Source organism: Sinocyclocheilus anshuiensis, unplaced genomic scaffold, assembly GCF_001515605.1.
Source record: "Sinocyclocheilus anshuiensis isolate Anshui unplaced genomic scaffold, SAMN03320099.WGS_v1.1 scaffold738, whole genome shotgun sequence".
Taxonomy (NCBI): Eukaryota; Metazoa; Chordata; class Actinopteri; order Cypriniformes; family Cyprinidae; genus Sinocyclocheilus; species Sinocyclocheilus anshuiensis.
Window position 1 is genome coordinate 516,249 of NW_015542364.1, and position 10,377 is coordinate 526,625.

General features: G+C 31.7%; 1 protein-coding gene across 3 annotated transcripts in view; it reads left to right on the forward strand.

The window, feature by feature from the left end:
• nup155 (nucleoporin 155) overlaps nucleotides 1-10,377 on the forward strand; it is a 40,736-nt gene that overhangs the window by 17,136 nt on the left and 13,223 nt on the right. Inside the window, exons 13-23 of one of the 3 annotated variants that reach the window (XM_016490893.1) lie at nucleotides 542-636; nucleotides 1,667-1,752; nucleotides 1,883-1,945; nucleotides 4,133-4,271; nucleotides 4,401-4,467; nucleotides 5,437-5,552; nucleotides 6,402-6,505; nucleotides 6,579-6,628; nucleotides 7,111-7,194; nucleotides 8,224-8,415; nucleotides 9,858-9,996. In XM_016490893.1, coding sequence (XP_016346379.1) covers nucleotides 542-636; nucleotides 1,667-1,752; nucleotides 1,883-1,945; nucleotides 4,133-4,271; nucleotides 4,401-4,467; nucleotides 5,437-5,552; nucleotides 6,402-6,505; nucleotides 6,579-6,628; nucleotides 7,111-7,194; nucleotides 8,224-8,415; nucleotides 9,858-9,996 — 1,135 coding nt within the window. Of the gene's footprint in view, nucleotides 1-541; nucleotides 637-1,666; nucleotides 1,753-1,882; nucleotides 1,946-4,132; nucleotides 4,272-4,400; nucleotides 4,468-5,436; nucleotides 5,553-6,401; nucleotides 6,506-6,578; nucleotides 6,713-7,095; nucleotides 7,195-8,223; nucleotides 8,416-9,857; nucleotides 9,997-10,377 lie in introns of all 3 variants that reach the window. The other 2 variants (XM_016490894.1, XM_016490892.1) reach the window with 2 other exon arrangements.

Below are 10,377 nucleotides of genomic sequence, written 5' to 3' on the forward strand. Positions count from 1 at the left end.
ATGTATATAGTGTATATAGTGTTTTATTTTAATATTTGTACATTCAATTTCTTGAATTTTACTGCTAAATACTGTACCTGAAAAATAAAGCACTATTTGTTTTATTTGTATATTATGTGTATTTGTAATGTATATCTTTGTTCTTATTTTCTAATAACAAAGATAAAATAATGACAAAGATTTTTATCTTTGCTAACTTTGCCTAAATGTCCGCCATTGTTTTTTTTATTTTATATTTTGTTAAGGTGTAAGAGGTGTTATGTTTCTGCACTCTTCCATTTTTAGCAAATTAAGAAAACTGTCTAAAACAATTTTTGTGATGGTTTGTATTTTTTGTGCTCTGTACGGAACATCAGTGCCTGTTTAAGTGATGAACTCCATTACTTGTGTTTGTTTTCAGACATGATAACAGACGTTTTATACTTGTGCTACAACTTTTTGGCCTGTGCTACAAAACTTTCAACCTCTGTAGCACCAGTGCTATGTGAAAAAAAAGTTAACGTACAGCCCTGCTCTAATATATAGATGTTTTCCTGTACAGGAAGGGCAGGCGTGTGCCACGGCGCTCATCTTGGCCTGTTCCTCAGCAGCGTGTGATCGAGAGGTTTCTGTATGGGCCACACGAGCCTTCTTCAGGTCAGATATGAAGTTATATAATTGTTCTTTCCCAGGCTTTTGATGTTATTTGTGGCTGCTTTGAAATGGCTTAAAGCGTCTTTTTTTAAGTTAGAGCAACCATCGTTTAATTTTTAACAGTCCTTGTAGCCAAATAGTTTCAAAATGTGTAAAGAATCAAATATTAAAAAAATAAACAATTAAAATTAAATTCAATTTATAATCAGTGTTTTTCAAGTCAACACAAGGAATATCTATTTACATTTTTTTCTGTATTATTTGCACCAATATAACAACAAGCAGCGATATGATTAGCATACATGTATTTTTAATATAACATTTAGTGCATGAAAAATGCTATGTGTAAAGCCAGAGGCTTTTTTTCTTTTCTTTTCTTTTCTTTTTTTGAGCGATTTAAAAAAAAAAAATATATATATTTTCTTGAATCAGTTAAATTAAATGGACAATTTGAATCGATTTTTAGTAAAAAAATTTAGTAATGACAGATTTAGAAATTTTTTACAAAAAAGCTTTTTATCTTTTGTTTTTATTTTGTTGTAACTACAGTTTTGGAATATTTCTACAGTAATGCTTTATTTTGTGTTTAATTATTTTTTAATAATGACAATTTTTTAAGCATTTTTACAAAAATCTTTTTGTATAAATAATTGTTTTTGTTTCCTTTATTTATTTTATTGAAACCTTTTGTTTTATGTTGCTATTTTACATGATTTCTGAATGGAAAAAAAAATGGAAAAATGTCACTCATACACCAATGTGACTTGTCAGTCTTTGTTTTTATTTTATTTATTTATTTTTTAATTTGAACAATTTCGATCCAGTGCAACACATTTTCCGTAAAATACGATACATTTGATCAGTTCATTGAATGGCTAAATAAAATGTGCCTTAAAACCACTGCAATATTCATTTCACAAATCATGATGTTTCTTTTATATGGGCAACAAAATCGTCATGAATATATTGTGAGTATTTGATATGTTGCACAGCCTGTTTTGACATTATTAATAAAGAAGGTATTTTTATGCAGGTACGGTGGAGAGGCTCAGATGCGTTTCCCATCTGCCATTTCTGCCCCCAGTAACGTTGGCCCGCTCTTCAGCTCCCCCGTACCAGGTGACTAACATCTCAACCCGCCACGCTGATCATGTTTTAACCATTAACCATGTCGAATCACTTACTAGTAGCTGGTTGTTCATGTGTCAGTGTCCACTAATGTCTAATCTGTAGTCTGCTGTGATTGTAGGATCCCCAATGTCTATCGGCAGCCCCCTACCAAACCCCAGTTTTCTTGCCACACCTGCGCCAGGTATAAACCACCCCTCAGACCAGCGGCCGCTTCACTAATCTGTCTCTACTAGTATAGTGGATCTTACTAATGGAGTTTGATGGCCATCTAGTGGAAAAGCTTGGTACTACGCCCAAACACAATCTCACTGAAAGCTCATTTTTTGAGATATCAACCTCAAATTTGGAACATAACCTGTTCAGAATTTTGGTTTTGATTTTTTAGAACCAGAGTAAAACATGTTTTGTAAAATATATATTTGATATAAAATATAAATATTTAAATTGACATTTTATATTTTCATAAATTTTTGTTATATAATCTTTATAACTTTTTTCACTTCTACAATAATCTGACAAGTGTTTTCTTTAAAAAGAGACCAGCTTTAAGTCTGTGGTCCAAAGCATTCAAAATTTATAACAGTTTAAGTTGGAAATGGCATTTTCAGGTCTATGCTCAGAAAGTGGAACCGACAGTTAACAGGTTAAAGCAATAATTCATCTGAAAATTAACATTTGCTGAACATTTACTCCCCCTCAGCTCATCCAAGATGTAGATGAGTTTGTTTCTTCACCAGGTTTGGAGAAATGCAGCATTGCATCAGTGTCTCAGCAATGGATGCTCTGCAGTGAATGGGTGCCGTCAGAATGAGAGTCCAAACAGCTGATAAAAACATCACAATAATCCACAGCACTCCAGTCCATCAGTTAACATCTGGAGAAGACAAAAGCTGAGACAAATCCAGCATTAAGATGTTTTTAACTAAAAATGTGGATATAAGTGAAAAAGTGGTCTGGTCTGAATCAAGAGAGAAATCTGCACAGATCAAGCACCGTTTACAAGCCAAAACAGCTCTAAACAAATATGTGGCTGGATTTTAATGTGATGTTTTTATCAGCTGTTTGGACTCTCATTCTGACGGCACCCATTCACTGTAGAGCATCCACACGGTGACTTCATTGCACAGGAGCTGTGAAACACGTGTGCATTGCTTTACAGTGTGTGCTTCCACTCGCCGTTATTTCAGTGTTTTACTTTAGATATGCTTTCATTTCTGCCGTTTGGAATGCATTGCGTATTAGATGCACGAAACTCACGCACTGACAGACTTTCACTTTTTGTGTTTGTTTGTCCTGAAGCTCGATCGCGGCTGTGGTTAAATGCACTTGCATCTCCGAATACTTTTATGATATGAAATTGATGTAAACAGTTATGTTTTCAGAACAGGACAAAACATCTGATATGTGGAAACAGATCTGTGCATTAGTGTGAATGCAGCCTATTGTCTGTGATCTCATCAGTAATAATCAAACAGAAATAATGCTGAGGAAAAAAGAAAAACTCATAACTATGATTGTCTGTAAACTTTCGGATACTTAAAGCACTCTCAGATACTGAAAGTACTTTTTGTTTATCACTTGTAACTGTCTTTTGCCCCTTCATTAGGTTACAATGGGGCTAAAGGCGCCTTTGATATTATTTTCCTCTAAACTACTAGATGGCAGAAAAAACTTAGTGTAGCACTTTCCAAAACATCCGCTTTTCAAGATATACCTGCAAATTTGGCTGATCCTTGACGCGATCACGGGCAGCAGCACAAAGTTAATTCTGTGCTTACTATCTAATATTTGATGTTTTCCACTGTCTATGATCTCTTCAGTAATAATCAAACGGCAATAATGCTGAGGAAAAATGAAAAACCCATGATTGTCTGTAAACTTTCGGAAATTTAAAGCACTCTCAAATACTGAACCAGTTGTAATTGTCTTATTAGGCCTTTATTACTTTATATTTGCTTGTATGTTTTGAAGCTATATTTATTTGGTTAAGTTCTTAACAATTGTTTTGATTTATTATTAATTTGTAATTATTTAAAAAAATATCCTGCTTATATAATTTAATAAAAATGCACAAAATAAGTTTGATATAATCGTGATGCATCGTGATATTGAATCGAACCGTGAAACCAGTGACGATTCACACCCCTACTGTATTTCAGGCCCAAAATGCATCTTTTTGTTGTCTTTTTTCCTGTTATTTTGCATGTTATTCTAAATATAGAATATCATTTTATTAATAATAATAATAATAATCCAATCAGATCCTGTCTTATTTCATGCTTGAATATTAAAAAGTGAATGTTGCACAAGTGCCGTTTTATGAATGTGTTTTTTGCTGTTGTGTGTAAATATGTGGTTGACTCATTAGGCATGTTCCCGCCGACCGTGTCGACGCCTTACATCCCAGCGACTCCCATGAGCCTGAGCGGCGCGGTGTCGTCTGGACCCGAGGTCATCTTCTCTGGAAAACACAACGGCATCAGTATCTACTTCACACGTATACTGGGGTCAGTCAGCGTTACGGTCAAATACAGGCGTTTGGCTTCTGAACACTTGTGCAAAACGATTAATCGATTCAAAATAAAAGTGCTGATTCTTTGCATTCATTTTTTTTTAATGTTGATGCTTTAAAACAGGAACATCTGGGATGGGAGTCTTTCGATGGAGACCACCATAACCAAAGGCAGGCAGACTGTGACTATTGTGAGTAATGCCAGATTTTTATGAAAATGATTTGTGCGTTATTTTGTTTATTATGAGTAATGACCGATTTTGGGGCATTTTTACAAAAATGCTGCTTTTTGTTTTAATTTATTTTGTTTATTGTGAGTAATTACAGATTTTTGAACATTTTTACAATAATGCTTTAGTTATTTTATTTCGTTATTTATTTTGTTTTTTTAGTAAGCACAGATTTTGAAGTATTTATTCATTTTATTTTTTTACTTTTTGTTTTTATGTATTTATTAGTTTTGTGAGTAATTGTAGATATTGGAGCATTTTACAGTAATGCATTATTTTTAGGGATGTAACGATTCACTCAACTCACGATTCGATTCACGATTTTGATTTCACGATTCGATTCATGATTTTTAAAAAAAAATAATTTTTTTACAAAATGAGGTTTAAGACAAATTATAAATAAATGTGTCCTTTTATTATTGCTTGGACAAAATGCTGCATGTTTATCGATTTTCAACCGGCTCGCGGTTAATCGTTACATCCCTAATTATTTTTACTATTTATTTGTTTAGTTTTAGTAGTGGCAGATTTTTTTTCTTTAACAAAAATGTTGTAAGCATTATTAGTATTATTTTTTTTTTTTTGAGTAATCAAAGGTTTTTGCAGCAATTTAAAATTTTTGCTCTGCTTGTGTTCCAGAGTTTTTGTAACCCTTTTTTTTTGTTTTATTTTGCTTGTCTTATTTTTTAGTTTTTTTTTTTTTTGTCAAGCTTTGTTTTTCTTTTAGTTTATTTTTATTCATTCATTTTGACTATTTATTTTTTTTTGTAATTAATATTTAACTTTTTTAGTTGATGTGTTTTTCATTTATTTTTTTAGCCAATCAGAAAAAGACTTCTGCCAGTCAAACATTTAGTTTATTTGCAACATGCCTGAAATCACTTCCAGCAGCGTTCTGTGTATTTCCCTGATGATGATCTTTGGTTTTAGCTGGAGAGCACAGCCAGTTCATCTGATCTGGAGGTCGTCTTGATGGAGCTTCAGGGTTTGAAGGAGTTCCTGGACAAAAACTCCCAGTTCAGTCCAACTTCTCTGGGTGTGGGCAAGTAGGTGCCCTTTAGATCCTCTCATGGTCATCTTGTAGTAATGCACGCTGGGTTTTCTAACTCACTTGATCTCTTCAGTTTCAGCTCAACAGCAGATCTATCATTTATTTAAATAAATCAAACATAGTTATTTCTTTAGTTTGTAGTTCGTATTTATTATTATTTTTATTTAGCTTATTTTATTTGTATTTTTAACTTATTTTTTTATTAATTTATTTAGAATTTAGTTTTGTTTTTTAGTTTTATTCATTTACTAATTTTCAGATATGTAGTTATTTATTGTTCTATAAATATAAATATGTATTTTTAAACTTTATTTAGCATTTAATTTGTTTTATTTACTAATTACTAATTTATTTACACATATTTCTTTGTTAACATTTAGTTTGTGTGTTAAACGGTAAAAAAATTTTTATAAGATTTGATTTTCTATAAATATATATTTTTACTGTTTTATTTTTTTAATTAAAAAAAATATTCATTTATTTTATGTTTACTTAGTATTTGATTTGTTTCTTTACTAATTTTCAGTTATGTACTTATAAACTTTTAACTTAGTATTTAGTTTTTTTTTTTTTTAAATGTAATAAAAAAAAAGTATATTTATATTCTATAAAATTATAATTGTTTTAATTAGTTTTTAGTTATTTAAAATTTTTTTTTTACAGATATTTAGTGAAAATTATTTTTATTATTATTTATTTAAAAACTAAAAATATTGAAGTACTTTATTATTGATCTTCATTCCATTTTTTTGGTTCCTTAATTTTATGAACAATTGTTTTATTACCTTAAAAGAAAATACATAACCATAACTATGCTTAACCATAACTCACTTGACATCCTCAGTTTCAGCTCGCCAGCAAACCTACAGCAAAGGCTTCTGGGATTCATGCGGCCCGATGGTTCCAGCTCTCAGCAAGTGCAGCAGGAGCTCCAGAGGAAGTACCACAGTGAGTTTCAGTGTGTGTCTGTGTTATCTGTGAGCGCTCAGGTGTTCACCATCTTCTCATGTTTGCTCCTCAGCGGAGGCTCAAGCGTATGAGAAAGCGTCTCTTCAGGCCATGCAGCAGTTGGTTCATCGCTCCTATCAGACGCTGGCGCTCTGGAAACTTCTGTGTGACCATCAGTTCAGCCTCATCGTCTCCGAGATGCCCAAAGTACGACCCATTGCTCTCTGTTACCCCTCGTGCTTTCTTGAATATGAACAGTAGTGATGTTTTTTTGCACCCTCAGATTCCAGATTTTCAAATAGTTGTATCTCGGCCAAATATAGTCCTATCCCAACATAGCTTATTTATTCAGCTTTCAGATGATGTATAAATCTCAATTTTGAAAAATTGACACTTAAGACTGGTTTTGTGTTCCAGGGTCACATATTGTAAAACAACTGCACTGTAACATAAATGAAAATGAATTTTTTATAGGTATATTATTTTTGCTTTACACTACAGTAGGGAAATTATTTGGCTGAGATACAACTATTTGAAAATCTGGAATCTGAGGGAGCAAAAAAATCAAATATGAGAAAGCGTCTCTTCAGGCCATGCAGCAGTTGGTTCATCGCTCCTATCAGACGCTGGCGCTCTGGAAACTTCTGTGTGACCATCAGTTCAGCCTCATCGTCTCCGAGATGCCCAAAGTACGACCCATTGCTCTCTGTTACCCCTCGTGCTTTCTTGAATATGAACAGTAGTGATGTTTTTTTGCACCCTCAGATTCCAGATTTTCAAATAGTTGTATCTCGGCCAAATATAGTCCTATCCCAACATAGCTTATTTATTCAGCTTTCAGATGATGTATAAATCTCAATTTTGAAAAATTGACACTTAAGACTGGTTTTGTGTTCCAGGGTCACATATTGTAAAACAACTGCACTGTAACATAAATGAAAATGAATTTTTTATAGGTATATTATTTTTGCTTTACACTACAGTAGGGAAATTATTTGGCTGAGATACAACTATTTGAAAATCTGGAATCTGAGGGAGCAAAAAAATCAAAATATTGAGAAAATCATCTTTAAAGTTGTCCAAATTAAGTTCTTAGCAATGCATATTACTAATCAAAAATTAAGTTTTGATATATTTACGGTAGGAAATTGACAAAATATCTTCATGGAACATGATCTTTACTTAATATCCTAATGATTTTTGGCATAAAAGAAAAATGGATCATTTTGACCCATACAATGTATTGTTGGCTATTGCTACAAATATACCCCAGCGACTTAAGACTGCTTTTGTGCTCCAGGGTCACACATATGGCTACTACTGTCATTATTATAATTATTCTATTCTAATTTGTTTGGCTTCCTAAAACACCAGTGTGAATGTAATTTAGACTGAGACAGTATACCACAAATAAAAAGAGGCTTGAGTCTCCTTTAAAGTTCAGCTACAAGTCAATGCACTGACTTTTTCTGACTTAAGTTTTCTTAGTTAAGAACAAAGGTTGCAGCTCTTAATTTTGAACTCTCAAAGTGCATTAGATAGAATAATTTAACTTTAAAATGTAAACAATTTTCATTTTGTCACTTGTCTTTTTTTAAATTTTTTTTTTGAATATCACAAATATCGCATCGTGGACTTCATATCGTGATATTATTGTATCGTGAGATTCCGATATCGTTAAATCCCTAATGATTGTTTTTTTTTTTTTTCTCCGTCAGGAGTTTCAGGACCAGATTAAGGCTGTGAGTTTTAAGGATGTGGTTGTTTCTGGACGCGAGCTGAGTGGCGCTCTCATCACCGCCCTCATTAACGTGTACATCAAAGACAGTGCGTGTGTAGACACCGTCAGCACTCACCTGAGAGACATCTGCCCTCTGCTGTACAGCAGCGACGACAGCATCTGCTCCAAGGTACCTGTGCGTCTCAATGAGACTCCAGTCAGACGCCACACAAACCACGAACACATGGAGACACAAAACAAGCTGAGGAAAATAACTCAAGGCAGCTGCGGGAAAGGAATCTCACTGCTTGTTGTTTAGTTTTTAGTTTGTTTTTCATTTACTTTTTTTCTATTTATTTATTTACGGATTTCAGTTGTTTTAGTTTTTTGTGTTTTTAGTTTAGTTATTTTTAATTACTCAAAAAATATGTTTTTTTCTGGCATTACTCAAGAATAAAAAAAGAAATAATGCTTATTTTTGTTAAAGAAAAAAAATCTGCCACTACTAAAAATAAACAAATAAATAGTCAAAATAATGCATTACTGTAAAATGCTGCAAGATCTACAATTACTCACAAAACAAATAAATATATAAAAATGTGTTAATTTATTTAGTGTAGCTATTTTTTATTTATTGTTTTTATTTGGCTTATTTTTTATTTTAGTTTAGTTTCTAGTTAATTTTAATGATTAATTTTAGTTTTTAATTTATTTATTACAATTTTAGTTTGTATTTTTTATCCAAGTATTTTATTTTCTATATTTCGGTATGTTTAGTTCTGTTTAATTTATTTGTTTTTATTTATTTATTTATTTATTTTTTAATTTACATTTATTTAGTGACTTACTTTTATTAGAAAAACTGCTGGTCCTGTTATTATTATTATTATTATTATTTAGATCAGTTATTTTATTATTTTTTTTATTTTGTCAATTTTGTTTGGTTTCTAATTTAGTTGTTTTAGATTTTACTTATTTCAATTGGTTTCGTTTTTTTATTTAGTTTATTTTTGTTTTTAGTTATTTAGTTTGTTGTTTTTTTTATAGAGAGAAGCAATTTTTTATTGTTTTTTTAGTATTTTTTATTTATTGTTTTTTTGTGTTTTAGTACTTAGTGTTTGTATTTATTTACTGTAGGTATTATTTATTGTTTTTATTTTTTATACTTAGTTTTTGTGTTTATTTATTTTAGTGCAACTATTTTTTATTCATTGTTTTTATTTGGCGTATTTTATTTTAGTTATTTTTTTATGTATTAATTTAGTTTTTAATATTTTTTTTTGTGTATTTTATTTAGTTTTTTTTTTAGTATATTTAGTGTAGCTATTTTTAGTAGCTTTTTTAACTTTATTTTTAGTTTATTTAGTTTTTTTTTTTTTACCTTTTTAAATTTATTTATTTGAAAAATAAAATATATATATTTTTTTATTTCTTAACTATTCCATGACCATAACTGTTTTTTGTAACTTATTTTAATATTTCTTTATTTAATGACACCTTCAGGACCCAGTTTTGTTGTGCATCTGTATGAGTTATATGAGCAAGTCAGTATGGAACTGAATGTCTGTGTGTTTTATAAACCGGATGCGGTTGAGGATCAGGACGTTATCAGATCTCTTTCCGTCCTGACAGGCCAATGAGCTGCTGCAGGGCTCCAGACAGATCCAGAACAAGCTGGAGAAGGAGCGAACGCTGAAGGAGTCCCTGCGCCTCTATCAGCAGATCAGTCACCATACGGACCTGCCCCTCGTCTGCTCGCAGTACCGGCAAGGTGAGTGCAGAGTGAGCTTTAAATGCAGAAGAACTCAACCATTCATCTGCTTTTATCGTTATATAACGATCATGCATTTTTATTTTATATTTTGCACATTCCCTTTCACATTTCTACCTCCTGGTGCCATTTGCACTGTTATGGTCATTGGCCATATATAAACATATGTGACCCTGGAGCACAACAGCAGTCTCAAGTCGCTGGGGTATATTTGTAGCAATAGCCAACAATACATTGTATGGGTCAAAATTATTGATTTTTCTTCTATGCCAAAAATCATTAGGATATTAAGTAAAGATCATGTTCCATGAAGATATTTTGTACATTTCTTACCGTAAATATATTAAAACTTAATTTTTTATTAGTAATATGCATTGCTAA